Source organism: Cupressus sempervirens, chromosome 7 (assembly GCF_028749045.1).
Source record: "Cupressus sempervirens isolate cs-2001-9-10 chromosome 7, ASM2874904v1, whole genome shotgun sequence".
Taxonomy (NCBI): domain Eukaryota; kingdom Viridiplantae; phylum Streptophyta; class Pinopsida; order Cupressales; family Cupressaceae; genus Cupressus; species Cupressus sempervirens.
The window spans coordinates 162,844,877-162,865,042 of NC_143124.1; the positions used below are offsets into that span (position 1 = coordinate 162,844,877).

The window sequence follows — 20,166 nt, forward strand, 5'->3', positions numbered from 1 at the left end:
ATGTTGCAGTAATTAGGAAAGTATCTAATTTATCATGTAACTAGGGCCTTTCTCTATTCACTTCAGCTAAACTTAGGTTCTTTTTATCTTTTATTAGATTAGTCTAATAATAGCTTATGTCATCTCATTCACTATGATGAGGACACTTGACATTAGCTGATCTAATTATTCTTTAGGGTTTGTATCAAGGGTTTCATTCATCCTTTTCATAAGGATTCATTCACTCATTTGTTATCATAATCTTTTGTGCATCAATAAAATTCTCAGATCATTTGGCAAATCTATCATGCTTGATCTTCAGGTTCATTTGTGATAGGTGTTTTGCTTGCAGGTGATTGATGGGTTTGTGGGGTTGAACAGGTAACTCCAACACTAGATCTTTGTTGCTAAGATCTCTCACTTTCTTTAGTCTAAGGTTGATGGTGTAGAAAAATCAATGTGATAAACAAACTCAATTTGGGTCCTAACAATCTTCTTTAGACTCAATAATTTTTCCCATCTTTTTCAGTGGTATACATTTTTATTTTATTTACTCTTTGTATTAATTCTCAATATCTTGAATAATACGAGGTAGAAGAATTATAGGAATTTATTCTAGCTCATTCTGGACCTGACTTGAGATTTTCTTTTCCATAATTTTGAAGACCATGGAAATCTGCTTTATATCATAGTTATTTATTCTGAAAACCATTGTCAGGTGGCACTTCATGTCCTCCATAATGGATAATCATCTTTATTTTTTGCATGGAATTAATGATTTTATAAATTGAATGCTTGTTATGGCCTTGTGGCAAGTGCGTGGTCGTGAAGTAATACTTGGTTCAAACAGCCACATACATGTGTATGAGAATGGTGGAATTTCTACACTTGGTAGTGTCCATCCTCGTTTGGTTGAAAATAAAGAGGATGGTACAATGGACTTGGAAAAAGTTGAGGCTGCAATACGGCCCTTGGGTGAACATGTGTATTTCCCTTCAACTAGCCTTATATGTATAGAAAACACACATGCAAAGTAAGTTATCCAATCTGCTTCAAGTATCTTTATGTCAGTTTTTAGAACTTTAGTTATGGTGATTGGTGTTTAGAAGAAATTAACAGTTGATTGATGATTGTCTGTGTATATGATTTTACAATTAAACTTTATTAACTTCCATGAGATAGAATAATTTAAATCTTACAAGAACAGAAAAGACAAGCTTTAAGTTTTTTTATTATAATGTATTAATGTTGCTGAGCAAATGCAAACATAGGATAGAAAAGAATGCTATTGAACTGTATAAAATATAATAAATCTTAGCCATTTTTCATATATACATTGACATTATTGTTACTTCAATTAACATTTTATTTTTGTGAAGATTTTGCATCCTTTATGTGTAATCAAGAATTTGATAAGTAAATAAATGAAGGATGAGTGAAGCGTAGTTTATTTTAATTTTCTTCTGATATTTCTTACTATAACAGTATCTGTGGAAACACAACATTTTATCTTTTTTCATGACAGAACCTTTTACATTGAACATCTTAGGGTAGAGGGATCCTGATCGTTGGTTTTGACTCATTGCTTTTACATATTTTGGATTCAAATATCAGTCAAACTAATGACTACTTTTCTCTGTGTTTCTGGTACAAGGGACGGCAAAAGGTTTCCTTGATTTTGCAGGTGGCTATTAAAATTGTAGATTAAATTAATATCTAAAATATTCAAGTTACATAAGGTTTGAAAAATAAAACAATTTAGAACAATTAAAATGCAAATTATAACGAAACTGAAGAGTTTTAAATAGAGCTGGGGTGCTAATTATACTCAGCTGGAGGCTGTATTAGGTGTCCTCGATTTTCACATGTTATTAAAATCTTAAAAACACACAGCTTACCTTTTTGTTACATGAGTAGGTCCTTTAGTTTGTTCTTGCGACCAGTTGACTAGCCATGTGTCTGATCCCTATTTTCCTAGGGTCAGAAGTCTAGTGTTCCTTAGACACAAGATATTCATCAAATTTGTTTCAAATTAAGACCTCATGTTTTCTATTTTATGGTTTGAAGTTCTTGCTCATAATGCCATGCCACCTTGTGGACTTGAGGTGAGCATATCTTTTGATTTGGCATAGTGCTTGCATTCGGAATTGTTAGGAGCTCAAAGTTTGAATCGACCAAACAAATTGTATCCAAGAGCATCGTACTTTTTAATTATGTTTGGAATTGTTAAGCGCATAGTTGAAAATATCATCGGTTTATTCAATAACTTGTGATATTTTCATTGTAACACAAAGTATTGGGGTATGTAGGGACACCGTGGTGGGGGGACAATAGGCCTCATTTTTGGGACGATGGGGGGACAATGACAAGGGGAGGATGGGGCAGGGAGGGGTGTTGTATAGTATACATATAGAACATGAAATGCTAGTTATGAAATGATTTTTCAGTATAACATACCAAATTAAAATACTTGAACATAGAAAAATTGCAATACAAACCAGAACCATTGAACATTTGGATGGAAGAATTGTCATTGATGTCAAAGATGAGCATAACCATTATCAATATCAAAGTAGAAAATAAGATGGTGGTTTCTTCATCTAAGTTGAAGCAAGATATGGATGATGGTGTTTTGTAATCTTTGAGACTAGTTGCAAGCTTGGGCATTTTTCCTTATGATCCGGAGGTAGTAATTGCAAGTGACTCCCAACACCGACTATTGACAAGATCTAGACACTGTATGACTAATAATATTTGTTACAAAGGCTGACAGTGATGAAGACTAGCAGTCAAAGGGATAGGAGTTCATTGTTGTAATTGTTGTGTTGCTGCATTTGAGAGTCATGTTTGGTTGTAATCAGTTTAGTCTTAGTTCTCCAAGCTTGGGGGTGGTCTCAGAGGCCTAGGTTGGGAGGTGAGCACTTCATGGTTATGCTCATGTCTATTGTAGGTTTTGGTTAAGCTCAAATTGAAAAAGAAAAATAGATTGGAGCAATGCAACAACAGAGGGGTTTAGGGTTTCGCTAGAGACAGGCATCGTGATCGTATGGGCAGAGAGGACAGATGCAAAAGAATGATGATAGAAGTAGTTTCAAACGGCATGAGGGGTTTCGCTATAGAGAACTTGGCACATAATTTTGGCCGTATAATGGTTGAGACAGACTGAGTTTTGTCAGATCGGGCTAGACTCGCTCAGATCCACAGGGGAATCAAATGATGTGGGATTCAGATGGTGGCATAGAAGGGAATGGGAGACTGGGAAAGGAAATGTCAAAGCACCCTATGACTAGATTCACTTAAACAAATCTGGGTGGTAGGGTCGATTTTAGTTTGATAACTCAAAAGTTTTGGAGACCCAAAATAGTTAGAGATTAGGGAAGGTCAAGATTGAGGAACCAACTCAAATTAGTTGCACAGTTGTGGGTTTGGACTTGAATATCAAGGTATGAAAAGATTTGGTGACTTTCTTAAAAAGCCATTCTTTTTTTATGAAGTGGGGTGGGGAATGGCCAGCAATAGAAAAAGTTAAAAATTGGTGTGATAAACAATGGGGGTGTGTAAATGGGTTTAGAAATCTGGAAAATGTTTTCTATACGATGATCATTGGATGTGAGCATGATAGGGATCAGATTCTGAACAATGGGACATTTATGTTGGAAGGTGAAGGTTTTTATATGAAGCCATGGGAAGCAAACTTCGATCTTACAAAGGAGATTATCCAAATTTACCTGATATGGGTAGGGTTGAGAAATCTCCCACATGAATACTAGAGTGAAGAATCCTATATATTAATAGGGGATAAGCTTGGTAAACATGTGAAAACATTGGAGATAGTAGACAAGGAAACTTTGCAAATGTTTCCTCATATCTGCATTGAATGGAATGCTTGTCACCCACTACTCGAGCTCATGCTAGAGAAGGGGTGTAGAGGCAACCCTTGTCTATAGAGGAGGACCTAATGGTCTGCATGGATTTCCTTAGTGAAGATCATGAAGTAGAGGGATGTGTGGTGGAGGGGTTTGGAAAAGGCTTGGAGAATGATAAATTGTTGCAAAGGGCTATGCGTCTCTTGGCCTCCTAGGAGCAAAAGATTATTTCCTCTTGTAAGGAAAAGCTTGCTAGAGTCACGACTTAGGAATGCGAGTTGTTAACTCTAGAACAAAATAGACAAGGTCAACAGTCAGAAGGATGCTGGTAGGATTACTTGTTCAGTGCTTCGGTCCCCTTTGAAACCTTCCAGATGGAGGAAAGGGACCAAGAAGTTGAAAGACTTGCGGAGAGGATAGAGCCGATAGAGGACTCTGCTACTGTTAATGGGTATATGGACCCAACAGGGTTTCAAGAAGGTAAGCTTTAGAGTGGGCTGGCCCCTTAGATGAGTGAGGATCTCTCCCTTATAAATGAGGTGGAGCAGAGCAAAGATCAAAGGTCAAGTAGAATGGAGAAACTAGAGGAGGAATTGCAGGGAGATTGGAGAGGAGAAATCAGGGATGATGGACGAGGAAGGGAAGAAGAAGCTATTAGGGAGGAGGAAGGAATAAAAGATATACAAATTTCTCCCATGAGAAACTCGGAAAGTTACTTTGATTTGGTTAGGGACTCAAGTGGTCACACAGTGGAAACTGATTCGTAAGTTGGCTTTGAGCAAGCGGGAAATGAAGATGTACGTGGATTAGATGATGTGTGTGTTCTGTGTGAAAAATGATCTTTATCTCAAATAGAAGCAAAGGACCCAAAGGTGAAGGTAGGGGAGAAGAAAAAGCGTGGTAGGAAAACAAAGAAGACTCTGCTAATGGAAGCTGGAAGTGCAATAGGTTAGAGAAAATTGAGATCGGAAGGGGTTATCCTTCTTCCCATAAGCAATGGAGCTCCTTTCATGGAAGGTCAGGGCCCCTGAAAAAATTTGCATGATCAAAAGTGCTCTTGATCAAGTGAAACCGGATGTGGTTCTTTTTCAAGAAACTAAGATTAAAGTTGATGATATTGCTTTCATAAGTATATGCTTTAGTAGGTGGGAAAGTTTATGGAGAGATGCTATGGGAGCCTCGGGAGGTCTGGGGCTTTTATGGAAAGAGGAATTGGTGAGGGTGGATATGGTTTACAAGGAGCAGCATTGGCAATTGGTGAGAGTTTTTTCTAAGTTAGGAGCTAGTTTCAATTTGATAAATTTTTATGGGCCAATTTTGGATAGGCAAAAAAGAGACCCGTGGAGGGCTTTGACAGGAGTTTTGCAAGTGGTAGGAGAGGGAATTTCTCTTCTGGGGGGAGATTTTAATGCAATCCTAAGCCTAAATGAGAAAAAGGGGGGAAGGGTTTGGTTCTTTGCTAGCCAAGTTGGTGGAGAATGGCTTGCTTGATATCCCATTTAGAAAAGGAGAGTTCATATGGACAAACAAGCACCCAGGGTTTGTTAATATTGCGGAGAAGCTTCACAAATTTCTTCTATTTGGGACTAGTCTAGTCTTAAATGGACTTGTGAGGCAAAAATTTTACCTATTCATGGCTCTGATCACTTCCCTATTGGATTGAGGCTATAGGAAGAGTCTTCACCGGACATATACCATTTCAAATTTGAGGCAATGTGGCTAAGAGCCGAAGGCTTCTAAGATAGGGTAAAGGAGTGGTGTTTGACTGCTCCAAAAAGTGAAGGTAATTAAGGCTTTCATTTTTTTCAAGAATTGCAATGCCTAAAGGAGTAGCTGAAAATATGGAATAGGAATCATTTCCATAACATATTTGATAAAAAGTTGTCCTTAGAAGCATTCTTAAAAGTTTTAAATGACAAGGTGATCAGATTTGGGACGAGGGATGAGGGTTTTGAGACTGAAAAATCCGTAAGTAAAGAATATGAGCAAGTGTTGACATATTACGGAAGTAATTGGTAAATACTTGCTTGTTATTAACAGAGACCAGAAGGTCAATTTATACAAAAAAAAACATGCTGTTCCCTTAGGAAATGATTGTAAAGAATAGAAACATTCTATTCTAGAGAGAGCAAAAAATGAAAGCAAACTAAAGCTAACTAGATATTTACAATAGATAACCATTAACTAATAATAGATGACTTATCTATTATTGTAATACCCTCCCTTAATGGTTAATTTATCTAAAACACCAAGTTGTCCTTTGAATTTGACAAACTTATTAGGACCAAGAGGCTTGGTGAGAATGTCTGCAGTCTGATCTGTGGTAGGAACATATTGCAAATCTATAGTCTCGTTTTAAACTAGCTATCATATGTAATAATAGTGAACATCCACATGTTTGGTTCGTTCATGGAAGATTGGATTTTGTGCTAACTTAATAACGCCTTCGTTATCAACAAACAGAGTAGTTGGTCCTGCTGGTGACATCTGCATATCCCCAAGCATCCAACAAAGCCAAACAACAAGTCACATCTTGCCTTAACAGTCCTTTTGTATTTGGCCTCAGTAGAGGAGAGAGAAACTGATTGCCGCTTCTTACTGGTTGATGTGATTGTATCGGATCCCAAACTGAACACATATGCAGACATCGACTTTTTATCATCAACAGAGCTTGCCTAATCTGAATCTGTGAACCCACTGAGTTTAGGATTAGAACTTCGAGAGTACAAAAGTCCATAATCTAAAGTGCCCTTCACATAACGAAGTACATGCTTTGCTGCCATCCAATGATCAGCCTTAGGAGCTGTCATAAAGCGTGAAATATAGTACTACGAAGCTGAAATCAGGTCTAGTAGTAGAGAGGTAGATGATGCTGTCTACTAGTTGTTGTATGTAGTATCATCAATGGAAGAAGAATTAGACTTTGCTGATAACTTGAAACCTTTCTCCATAGATGTAGATGCAGGCTTGCAATCCTGCATACGAAATTTGTTTAATAGGGCCCTGGCATATTTGGACTGAGAGATGAATATAGTAGAAGACTGTTGCCAAACTTCAACACCTAGGCAATAATGCATGAGCCCAAGGTCAGTCATATCAAAAGATTGGCATAAGTTTTGTTTGATTCCCTGAATAAAAAATGCCAAGCTGCCAGTGATGATCAAATCATCCACATAAATAACCAGAAGGATGATGTCACTGTCAGTAGTCTTGATGTATAGATTTGAGTTTGAAGAACTCCTTTTGAAGCCCTGATCACTGAGGTACTTATCAATTTTTATGTACCATGCCCGTGGGGCCTACTTCAAGCCATAGAGAGCTTTTACCAATTTGAGAACCTGATGGTCTTTACCAGTAACCTTGAAACCAGGAGGTTGCGTCATGGGACCTCTTCATGGAGATCACCATTCAGGAAAACACTCTTGACGTTCATCTGATGGACCTTCCAACCAAATTGTGCTGCGATGGCTAGGACTAATTTGATGGTGCTCATCTTTGCAGTAGGAGCGAAGGTCTCCTCATAATTAATGCCCTGACGCTGAGAAAAGCCCTTCGCCACTAAATGTGCTTTGTACTTATCCAAAGTACCATCCAATTTGTATTTGATTTTGTAGACCCATTTGCAACCAATGGGTTTCTTCCCTAGTGGAAGATCAGAAATGACCCAAGTGTGGTTCTTCAACAGGCTCTCGTGTTCAGATGTCATGGCCTATTCCCACTCTGGAATTCCTTTAGCCTCAGAATATGTTTGAGGTTCAAACACACTCTGAATGTTGGCCATGAGAGAAAAGTTAATAGAATCTGTAGTTTTGCTCTTTTTCTAAGCAGTTCTCCCATCAATGAGCTCATCATCACGAAGATCAGCAAGTGTCTTAGCCCACCACTTAGGCCGAATAGGAGAATGAGCAACATCAGTACTAGGAGATGCTTGATCAGCATGCCAAGAGATGCTTGATTAGCAAGATCCTTATCGGAAGAATCTAGATCAAACTCAGGTGAAGCATCTACAAAGTGAGGTGATCCTGCAGGAGAAGCTGGAGGTGTCTGTATAGGTATCACTGGTATAATTGGAGCTGCAAGAGCTACTAGAGCCCTCCCATCAAGTGGACCTAATCGAAGCCGAACTCCCAAATCATGAGGCTGCATAGGTTGGATCAGGAACAGGAGAAACAGGCATGAAAGGTCCTTGCTGCTTATCAAAGACTACATCACGACTGTAGATGAGACGAGATGTCTCAACATCGATCAGGCGGTAGGCTTTGTGAAGACTGCTATATCTAGCAAGCATGAGTTTCTGACTCTTGGCATCCAACTTGGTGCATGACGCATCAGGGATCCAAACAAAAGTGAGCCAAAAACCTTTAGGTGACTGATTCTGGGCTTGCGACCTGACCAGGCCTCTTCCGGAGTTTTACCTTTGACTGCCACTGCGGGTGACCGATTCAATAGATAAACTGCAGTGTTAATTGCTGCCCAAAACTTCTTTGGAAAATGTCTGTGTTCGAGCATGGATCGAGCCATCTTGGTGATGTCCTGTTCTGACATTCAACTACACTATTCTATTGTGGTGTGTAGGGTGTGGTTAATTGGCGTTTGATGCCATGTGTATTCAAGAAGCTGGAGAAAACATTAGAACAAAATTCTGCCCCATTCTCTGATCTAAGAATAATAATAGATTTCCTAGACTCTTTTTCAACTAAAGGTTTAAACTTCTGAAATACAGGAAACGCATCTGATTTCTTTTTAAGGAAATACATCCACATTTTTCTACTGAAATCATCAACAAACAATAGAAAATACCTGGACCCAAGAACAAAAGGAGTGGCCATAGGGCTGCAAATATTGGCATGTACAAGTTGAAGTACCTAAGAAGCTCGCCATGAGTCGCCAGTGGTAAAAGGTGTGTGATGTTGCTTCCCAGCTTGGCATGCATCACAAAGTCCAAGCTGTTGAGTCTGAATCTCTGGCAATCCAAGAACAAACTCATCCTAAGCAAGTTGTGAGACATAATGCACATTTAAGTGCCCATATTGCTGATGCCAAAGTGTGCTAACAGAAGACCATCGAGCAGCCATAGCTGAGTCCTGAGAATCACCAGAATCAGTAAGTCTGAAAAGACCATGATCCTCAAGACCCACTACAACAGTAGACTTAGTCGCCCTATCAATAATGGTGCACTGATGTGAACTAAGGGTGACTGCCAAGTGTGGAGAATGTCGCAACAACTAACTAACTGGGAGTAGATTTAGTTCCATCCCTGGAACGTAGTACACATCAAGGAATATGAGATTCCTCCCAACAGACTAAATTTGAATTTTGCCTTTATCGACAACTGTGTACTCTTCTTCGCCACCAAAAATAATAAAGTGAATAAGGCTGGTAGTCAGTAAACCAGTCTCTGCGGTGAGTCGAATGAAGAGAGGCACCTGAATCAATGTACCAGGCAAATGACTTCACATGATCTGCGAGTCTATTAGCCATGAAGGTGTAAAAGGAAGATTCCGCCTACTTAGTGTGCTCTATGCTGTCCGCTTTGGGCTGCAAACCTGATTGCTTAGATTGTGCAGTTAAGCGTTTCTGACAATCAACCTTCATGTGTCCAAACTTATGGCAGTAGTTGCATTGAATGTTCTTTCGAGAACCATCTGATGTTGGAGCAGAAGACTTCTACTGAGATGGCTGTTGAAACTTGCTTTTATCCTTCTAAAAGGATTTCACAGCAGAGGCTTGCTCTGTAGAGGTGGAATTGGAGCTGCTACTGAACTTTTGTTTCCACCGATCTTGTTGAAGCAGCAATATGCAGAGATCACTGAACTTCAAATCAACACTAGAAGATGTGATGTTGAGAGTCTTGATAAAATGCTCATAAGATTTTGGTAAACTCCGAAGAGTGATTATCACAATATCCTCTTCCTCTATCTTGCGACCAATGGCAGGTAATTGATCACGGATTTCTTAAATTCGATTTAGGTGTGCCTGGAGCGAGGTGCACTCATCTATGACAATAGAAAATAGAGCCTTTTTTAGAAAGAAGGTTCTTTTGTCAGAAGTCTCATGAAGACCTTTGAGATGTGTCCAGATCTCGACAGCTATCTTGCCGGATGGAATCTAAGAAAGCTGATCATCGACCACAGATAATTTGAGAAGCATCATCGCCTCTCGATTATTCGGATCCCATGTATCTTGATTAGGACCTGGAGAAGTCAGACGCTTCATAACACCCATAACAAGTTGATCGGTGTTCCGATATTCAAAAATTGCTATGATCCGCTACTTCTAGGTGCCATAATATCGACCGTTGAATTTGGAGTTATGCTCAAGCATATTGTTTGTTAGAGATGCCATGGCACGTTTTTCAATGAAAAACTGTAAAAATCTATGAAGGCACATTCTTTGAGGCAAAAGGAAGACCCAAAAAAATTGGAGAGGGACCTAGAAGAGAGCTCGAAAAACCCAGAAGGAATATGCTGCCATTTTCTAGATCTGTTGGCTCGAAAATTGAGGCACCCAGAAAAATGGACGGCAACCCGTTGAGCTCTCGAAAAACCTACCAAGAATCTAAAATCAAAATATTTTTTCGAGCTCAGAAATTAGGGTTTCGGAAAAAAATAGTTGGCAGCCATGGAGGTAAAAAAATGGCAAAAAAAAAGGATGTTTGCAAGCAAAAAGATGCCCAATTTGTTCTAGAATAGAGGTGTTTTTGCAAGGACAGCACGAACCAAAACGCACAAGAAAAAATAACGCCCAAGAAATCACTGATTTGCAAATTGCAATTTTTAGAAAAAAACACCCAAGAAAATATGCCTTTTTTTCAAACGAATTCATAGATTTTTGTCTCTGAAACCCTAGCTGTGACTAGGTATTACGAAGCACGTAAAAGACTCCAGAAAGAATTTCAATTTTTTTTTGAGTAAATAATTTTGAAAGAAGTTATAAAGAATTCAAAAAAATTTGAAGTCTAGGTTGTGATACCATATTATGGAAGTAATTGGTAAATACTTACTTGTTATTAATAGAGACCAGAAGGTCAATTTATACAAAATAATAAAACGATGTTTCCTTAGGAAACAATTGTAAAGAATAGAAACATTCTATTCTAGAGAAAGCAAAAAACGAAAGCAAACTAAAGCTAACTAGATATTTACAATAGATAACCATAAACTAATAATAGACGACTTATCTGTTATTGTAATATGACAAGGGGAGAAGTTTTTTGGAGACAGAAATGGAGACAAACATGGTTAAATGAAGGGGATACACAAAGTTCTTTCATAATTCTGTTAGAATGCAAAGGGTTCTTAACAAAATTTACTCCATTAAAGCTGAAGATAGTAGGATGTTGCAAGATCTAGAGGACATCAATAAGGAAGCGGTTGCGTTTTTTCAAAGTACTTAAGGGTGAGCTGAATGAAGATGAGATTGATGAGGTCATAAATGTTATCCCTAGCTAGATCTCAAGGGCACAAAATTAGATGTTGTTGGATAGGGTGACCTTAGTAGAGGTGAAGATTGCTCTTTGGGGCTTAGGCAAAGATAAAGCCCCAAGCTCGGATGGTTTGCCAACACTTTTTTCCAGTAGTTTTGGGAACTGATGGGAAGGGATATCTGGGAGGTGGTTGAAGAATCTCGGTGAGGAGGGCTTGTTTAAAAGGATCTAAATAACACCTTTATTGCTTTAGTCCTGAAGATATATGCTTTGGAAAGCTTTGATGATTTATGATCGATAGCCTTGTGTAACATTATTTACAAGGACATTTCAAAGGTAATGGCAAATCAATTAAAAAAGGTTCTAGACTTGGTCATCTCCTTTGAACAAAGTGGGTTTTCTCCAGGTAGACCCATCTATGAAGGGGTGATTATAGCTCATGAGATGATTCACTCTATAAGGGTAGGGAAATTGGAGAAAATGATGGCGAAGCTAGACATAAACAAGGCCTATGATGAGGTGGACAGGGATTTCTTGCTGAAAGTTATTTTTAAATTTGGTTTTAATAAGAAATAGGTGGACTAAGTGGGTATTTGCATCTCTATCTCGCTTTTTCCAATCTTGGTGAATGAAAGTCCTCTAGGTTTTTTTGAGCTAGAGGAGGGAATAAGAAAAGGGGACCCCCTCCTCTTTTTTGCTTATTATTATGGCCGAGGTTTTAGGTAGATTGATTGCTAGGCAGGGAGATCAAAGTTCTTGTGAAGGTTGCGGTAGGTGTGGAGTCTATTTCTCATTTACAATTTTTAGAAGATAATTTCCAGCAGGCGAGGCTTCAGAAAGTGAAGCAAGAGTGATTTAAAGAACTTTGGATCTCTATGGAAGGGGTTTGGGTCAAAAAATTAGCTGGAATGAGTCATAAATTTTCTTTTTCTATGTCCCAGTGAGTAACCAAAGAGCTATTGGTAGGATTCTAAATGTCCGATGTGGATCTCTTCCTAAGTATTTGGGTATTCCTCTTTATAAGGCCGATCTGTGGAAAAATTTGGTGGAGAAGTGTGTGAAAAAAATGGATGGATGAAGGGGAAGATGTCTTACTTTGTCTAGGTGCACTATGTTGTTAAAATTTGTGGTGTCAGCAGTCCCAATTTTCTCTATGATGTGTATGATGTAATGTCCTCATTTTTGTCAGCATCAAAGTTTCATGGAATAGCCTATTAATATTATGCTCGTAGGCTAATTATTGTGGAGAGAGGGTCTTCTGAGGTAGTGGCTTGACTTGGGAGGGTCTTATCTTCTCCACAATTCAGTAAGTTGCAGGTTGGTCTTCGTATGGCTCAGATTGGATTTAATTTGGGCTTAGTTTTGTGTACTTACTATTTGTGATAAGTTGGTGTTGATAAAGATGGTCCCTTTCTATTTTTGGAATGTCCATTTGGTCACATGGAGAAATAATATGTATGACTCCTATTTCAGACGATATATTTAAATGATGAGTATTTTGGGAGTTATTATATTTTTAGTGGCCAAATTATTATTAAATAATTAAATGGCTTATTATAAAGTTATAATTTAACTTTATAATTTCACTTAAGTTGAAGGTTGAGTTATCAATTGAAACTATTATTTATTAGTTAGTTAGGCGAAGTCAAGTGAGAGAATCTAATGGAAGCTTCTAATTAATGTTGTGTGGTGAAGCTTCCTGAGTGAAGTTACATTTTGGCAACAAAAAGGAATTTGGAGGTTATAAATACAAGCCGATTTGTTGAGAAAAATATGCTTGAATATTTATTTGCTTTTGTTGCCCTTGTGGCTTTTCTAAATTCTGATTTCGTGTGCCCTTGCTGAAGTATAAGGGTTATTTTAAGAATTACTCTTGCAAATTGTGTTGAAGTATACAATTTACCATTCTCCTATTGTTCAATTGTGTCTAGGGAGAATTTTCTGCTGTGATTTATATTTTGATTATCTCTTGTGAGGGTTTTTGAGTCGATAGTTTCCATCCATTGCTGATGTATAATCGATTGGATCTGAGATTGTGACATCTCCTTACTATGTTCATCTGTGGCTGGGAGAAGCATTTGTTAGCTAAGAATTTTGGGATCAATTCTGAAAAATTTGGGAATATCGTTTATATATTAGTGAACTGTGTGATGCAGGAGCATCCTAGGTTGCACTGCTATATTGCATGTTTTCAATTTTTTATCTTGCTGTTGAAATTGTGTTCTGTTGAAACTGTGTTTTCTGGTTTCTGGTGCCTGTTGCAGATTGTGTAACTAATTTTCTATAATGAATGAGAAACTGTGCACTTCAGGGATTGAAGAGGGCCTAGAGTACTATCTATGGTCCAAGGCACAAGTTTTAACTCCTTATAAGTTGGGAGATATTGCAATTCTCTTGGAGTATCGATTTCTGGCGATTCTATGCGACAGTTTTTTGTGCCTGATTTTTAGGTTGAATGCGCACTTTTCCTTGGTGAATCAGCCTTTGTGCACTTAAGGGGTTGTAGAGGACCTAAAATACTACCTACAGTTTGAAGTGCAAGTTCTAATTCATTCGGCGCTATGAGAAATCACGATTTTTCTTAGACATCGATTCCTGGACATTTAATTGCTAATGTAGGTCGACTTGTGGCTCTTCGAGAATTTAATGTTAGGTTTATTTTCATTTAATATTTGTTGAGAGCCGACTTGTGGCTTCTCTATGTTCTAGAATGATCTGTAAGCCGTTTTGGCTAGTATAAATAGAGTGTTTAAGCTTAGCGCTAGGTAGTATTTGGGAAGAGTTTTAAGAGAGAATTGGAGTAGAACTGGAAAGTGCGAATTTGCTGTTGGATCTTTGAATATGAATGTATTTTGTATCTGGCCGTAACCCACAAGGCCTTACAGCTGGGCATGTATGTTGAATATTTGAAGAATCAATGAAAGTGTTTGCTCTTCCTTCTTTGGTTGTTGATTCTGTGTTAGATTTTCTCTGTGTTAACTCTTGCAGGGTGGTTTGGAGAGCTGGGTGTGCCATTGGCCCTAGTTTTCCCAATCCTCCCTTGGATCAGGAGGTATCAGAGCTTGAGGTTCGTCCTTGTGGAGATTGGATTGTGTAGAAGCCTATTTTGGATATTGGTTGCAGGGTTGTAGATTTGCGGATTTGACCTATAACTTGCAGAGGGTTACGATCATGCAAGAACCTGATTTGTAAAGATGGTTCGTGGTAGAGGAAATGCTGATAATGCTATATTGGATCAATTGAGACAAATTGCAGCCAGATTAGATGCTGTGGAGACAGCCCAGAGGAGAGGAGCACATCTTGATGATGGAAGTGATGATGAAGCAGCAACACCAAACCATAATCCAGAACTTGAAGAAGATCAAGATGAGGAAAGATTGCTGAGAGTATTATTTAGGGCAAATTCAAAGCCTGCTGTAGAAGTTGTTCCTTATGATGGAAAATTGGATACCAATGCTGTGTTGGATTGGATCTCAGATATGGAGAAGTTCTTTGAGTATGAAAACACTCCTGACAATAAGAAGGTGAAGATTGCAGTCACTAGGTTGAAAGTTCATGCATCACTATGGTGGGAGCATTTGCAAACTGATAGACAAAGGAGAGGAAAGGAGAAGATTAAAACTTGGTCGGAGATGGTGAACAAGGTAAAAAACAAATTCCTTCCTACTGATTACCAAGTGAGCTTATTGAGAAAGATGCAAAATTTGAGACAAAAGGACATGACTATGAAAGAGTATACTAAGGAATTCTATAGATTGGACATCAGAGCTGGACATTTGGATGATGATGTTGAGAAAATTGCAAGGTACATAAATAGATTGAGATCTAGAATTCAAGATGAAATAAGTTTTGCAAAGTTGGAAAGTGTAGAAGAAGCCTATCTATATGCTTTGAAAGCTGAGGAGATCTTGACAAAGAAGAATGAACAAAGACAAAGAGGCAGAGGTGGTAGATTTCTGAGAGGCAGAGGTAGATCTTATGGTGAAGGTAGCAGATCTGACAATTTTGTGCAAGACAAGGGAAAATTTGAATGGAAGAATGATGACAAAAACAAGACTAAGTGGAAAGGTGGTAGTTCATATCGAGGAGGTACTAGATCTTATCGAGGAAGAGGTAATTCTTATTCTAGAGGTGGTTTCTGTGGTAATTGTTTTAGATATGGCAAAGAAGGGCATAGATCTTTTGAATGTAGATCTTCTTAAAGTGGGCAGAATAATAGAACTATTGTGATTCAAGGAGACATTGAGAGTTCACCAAGTGGACCTGAGACTGGAGAAAATCTGATGGTGAGAAGAACCTTATGTAATAAAGGAAGTGATGAGGAACTTGTTCTTAGAAGAAGTCTTTTTAAGGCCAGATGTAAGATGGCTGGAAAATGTTGCAAGGTGATCATTGATAGTGAAAGTTCAACACATCTAGCATCAGAAGAGCTGGTTACAAAGTTGCAGTTGCAGAGGTTGAAACATCCCAAACCTTATCATGTTTCATGGATCAAAGATGAACATACGATATTGGTAAGTGAGCAATGTATTGTGAAGTTCAAAATTGGACATTACTTTGATGAAGTTTTGTGTGATATTATGCCTATGGATTGTTGTCATATTTTGTTGGGTAGACCTTGGCAATATGATAGATATGCTGGACATGATGAAAGATTGAATCAATATATTCTTTGGGTAAATGGGAAGAAACAAATATTGCTGCCTTTGATTGAAAGTCTAGATGAAGTTAGTTGTACTGCAATAAAAGTTTGCCTGGTTAATGGAAAGCAATTTGAAAAGGAAGTAAAAAAGAATATAGTTTGTTTTGCTATAGTTCTTAGAGGACCGAGTATTGGTAGTAATGACCAAGTAGCAGAAGTTGGTAATGACAAAATGATAGTAGAAATTGCAGAATTGCTGAATGAGTATAAAAATATTGTTGCTGATGATATTCCTGCTGGTTTACCTCCAGTAAGAAGGATAAGTCATTGTATGGATCTGATTCCTGGAGCTAGTTTGCCAAACAAAGCACCATATAGATTGACACCTATAGAGAACGAAGAATTTAACAGACAAGTGCATGAGTAGTTGCAGAAAGATTTGATTAGAGAAAGTTTGAGTCCATGTGCTGTACCTGCTGTATTAGCACCTAAAAAGAATGGACAATGGAGAATGTGTACTGATTCTAGAGCTATTAACAAAATCAAAGTGAAATATAGGTTTCCAATGCCGAGGATGGATGACATAATGGATTGTTTGAGTGTGTAATGTCTCCAATTCGGACATTAGATTTTAAACCCTGACCATGCATATATGTTCCTATTTTTCTCTCGGATACCCCTTACAGGAATGTTATTATTTTGTATATATATATATTTTACATAGTAAGAGTCACATCCTTTCATAAGATAAGATAAGATAAGATAATGATATTAATGTCCAACAAAAGACCAAAAAGAGGTCTATGGGACTAAAAGATTACAACAAAGCAGGACTGAAGCCAGTAGGAGCACACAAAGGTGTCCGCAGAAAAGCAACAACAACAAACAAATACTAATAATTATATTAATAATATATATTGTATTAGTAATAATATAATTATTAATAATCTATATTTATATTAATAAGGTTAGTTATATTGATTAATATCATAAGATATGTTATATTAATAATTATATTATAACATATATTATTTTAATAGTATATCAACTATATATTATATTATATTATAATACTTTATTAAAATATATTTTAATCATAATATCATTATTTATTATATTAAATTAATATTTCATTCGTATTTTCATATTGCTATTATAATACGATATATATTATATGATTATAATATAATATTACTTATAAAATATTATTACTTTAATATTATTAATATTACTTCATATATAATACTTATTTATTATATGTCAAAATGGGGATATCACTGTCCTCCCCTCTCGAATTTGCTTGTCCTCAAGCAAAATCATTCATACACAAGCTCCTTCACACAAAACATATTTGCATACAAAAGTCCTAAAAGATTTATGAAATATACATCTTAATGAATGAAAACACAAAGCAAATACGGTGCAAAAAGATGAAGAGACGTAGCAAACACGATCTAGACAGATGAAGACACCTAGCAAACATGATGCAGACAGATGAAAACACGAAGCAAACACGATGCAGGTAGATAAAGACATACATTATGTAATTCCTTGATTGCGAACCTGCAACCACAAAAAATCATTAGTACATATTTATATATAATTTTTCTCTTCTTAGGATTTTCTAATATCAGTCCCCTGACTTGTCAAAAAAACTCAATATTTTATGAGTATAGGAGGAGAAACTATAATAGGGTGCCCTGTTACCCAATCATGGGCCTCACCGTTCTCCCTCATTACAGTTATCTCTCTCCGATCATCATCTCCAAGATAGTGCCTTTGTATGATGTACCTTGAGATATTCACTCCACCGTAGGCCTTACCCAGTACCCGTAGGCTTTACCCAGTACCTTTGAGTGGCGTCACCCAGCCCATTCCGCTGCAGGCCTTATCTTATCTTGGAAGAGGATGACCAACATTATAATTTATTAAACCTTCAAATCATATTACTAAAGCAATTTCAAGTCAATCAAGATTTATACTTAATTGATTAATAATAATGTTTGTAACAATCATTTCAATTATCAAATGATATTATTATTTAGAACCATTGGTTATATATATTTAGAATTTCATACAAATACATGTACATCTTATATACATTATAAACCAAAGTAATCCTTCATTTTAATAATAGAAATTAAATAATACTTAAAATAAAATTTAACTATAACTTATTTTTACCTTTATCTTCATCCAATATGAGCATTCCTGCATTTTGGTGATTAGGTTCAGGGTTCAATTGTCAGCCGACTTGGTTGTCGTCGGTGATTTTGTACTTTGTAGCCGACGTCATCAGTAACCAGTTTGTAGCAGACAGATTTTGTAGCCGATGAGTAGACTGGTATTTTTTTGTAGCCGACGGACTCCTTTGGGAAGGTTCGGCGGAAAGTATTTATATCCCATTTGGGATCATTGTAATTCATTAATCATCTTATCACCAATAATGTAATGTTCTCGCATATGCGAATACTCTAAGGAGTTTTGCTGTTCATGTTCATTATATGTGTGCATTTCTTAATTAACCTATGCGATAAACACTTGGCGCCGTTGCCCCATGAACCTGGAAGGTGGGAGGAATGAAGATTAATGCCAAATCAGCTTAACAAGGATCGAAATAAGGTCAAGGGAAAAGTTGGAATCTGTACTGCGCAAGAAAATTTAGTTTTGGCACAACAAGCCAAACGCAGAAGGAGGTTTCAGAAGATTGCCGATGGACACATAATCGTGGAAGAATTGTTGCAAGAAACTCGACAGTGGGTGGAGTTGGTGGAAGAAGCAAGGGAGGAGTTTTTGAATTTGTATTCCCCGAGGGAAGAGAATCCAGACGGAAGAGAATCGACTCGCACCGCTCGGAGTGCCAAGGGAGCAAGAGCATGGAGTGAACTCTTCGTCTGGGATACACTTTCGGAAGGGACAACTTCAGAAGATCCTTCTTCACCAAGGTTCTTAGCTGTTGAGACTGTCACTGTGGGGGAGCAGACCGCCTGTGTCGGAGAGCAAACTGCCGGTGTGGGAGAACAATTCGCCGGTGTGGGAGTGTAGTCCGTTGGTGTGGGAGTGCAGGCCGCCGGTGTGGGAGTGCAGACTGCCGGTGTGGGAGAACAGTCCGTTGGTGTGGGATTGCAGATCGCCAGTGTGGGAGTGCAAAGCTACGTTGTGGGAGTGAACAACGCTAGTGTTGCAGGACTGAACAACACCCGTGCACAAAATCCAGTAGTGATGGTGGGACCAAAAGAAAAGCTGCCGAAGTTTGATGGCAATGGTGCAGTTGACCCCATCCGACATTGCAAGACATGCGAGACAATTTGGAGGGCAAATGGCATAACTGATACAAATGAATGGGTTCGGTAGTTTCCGGCCACCCTAGGGGGTGTGCCAATTGACTGGTTTGCCAATGCAGATCCCCATAACCTAACCACTTGGGATGACCTTAAGGAGTTTATGGCGGAATTTCAACTACTCCGCGACGTCAACGAAATTGTAGCAGCAATACAAGACAAGGAAAAAAATGAAACAGTTCGAGTCTATGCTAGGAAGTTGAAGGACTTGATCAACAAAATGGAGAATAAGCCAGCTGATGGATTACAGAAAAGGTGGTTCATTGAAGGTCTAGCTCGAAGTTGCGGAAGAAAATGAAAATTGTGCCGCCATCGTCATACACGGAAGCTTATAACAGAGCATTGAACCTCGAAAGTGAGCAGAAGACAAAGAAGAAGAAGAAGACTAGCTCATTTGATTCTGACGACGACCAGCCTTCCGGAGAAGATAGCAGCAATGATGAAGGCAGCAGCAAGAAGGTCCGCGCCCTATAGAAGGACATGATTCACATGATGAAGGAGTTTAAAAATATGCAGAAGGAGACAAAGGGCAGTGAGCTGTGGTGCACGGAGTGTAAGACCGAAGGTCATACTAAAGGATCCTATCCAAAGAACCAATTTTGCGACATTTGTTAGATCATGGGCAATTCGACAAAGGAATGCCCCTTTAACATGAAAACCAGAGGATCTCCGTAGGTGCTTCTTACATAGGAGGCTTCCCCGTTAGGCAATAGTGGAAACACCAATAATGTAGGTACCATGTCGGGAGGATACAGGAATAATAGCAGAGGGCAAAACAACAATAACAATGCGAACAATAACAATAACAATGGCAGCCAAAGTCGAATCTAGTATGATGCGAACGGATGGCCGATCGTTCAATGCTGAGCATGTAATTTGTGGGGTCATTTTGCGCAGGATTGTACAATGAAA

General features: G+C 38.1%; 1 protein-coding gene across 6 annotated transcripts in view; it reads left to right on the forward strand.

Moving 5' to 3' along the window:
* The window catches only part of LOC149546021 (putative low-specificity L-threonine aldolase 2), a 216,195-nt gene that overhangs the window by 25,886 nt on the left and 170,143 nt on the right, over positions 1-20,166 (forward strand). For 4 of the 6 annotated variants that reach the window (XM_089790955.1, XM_089790954.1, XM_089790957.1 and 1 more), the window contains one exon: positions 795-1,012. In XM_089790955.1, coding sequence (XP_089647081.1) covers positions 795-1,012 — 218 coding nt within the window. Of the gene's footprint in view, positions 1-331; positions 361-794; positions 1,013-20,166 lie in introns of all 6 variants that reach the window. The other 2 variants (XM_089790958.1, XM_089790960.1) reach the window with 1 other exon arrangement.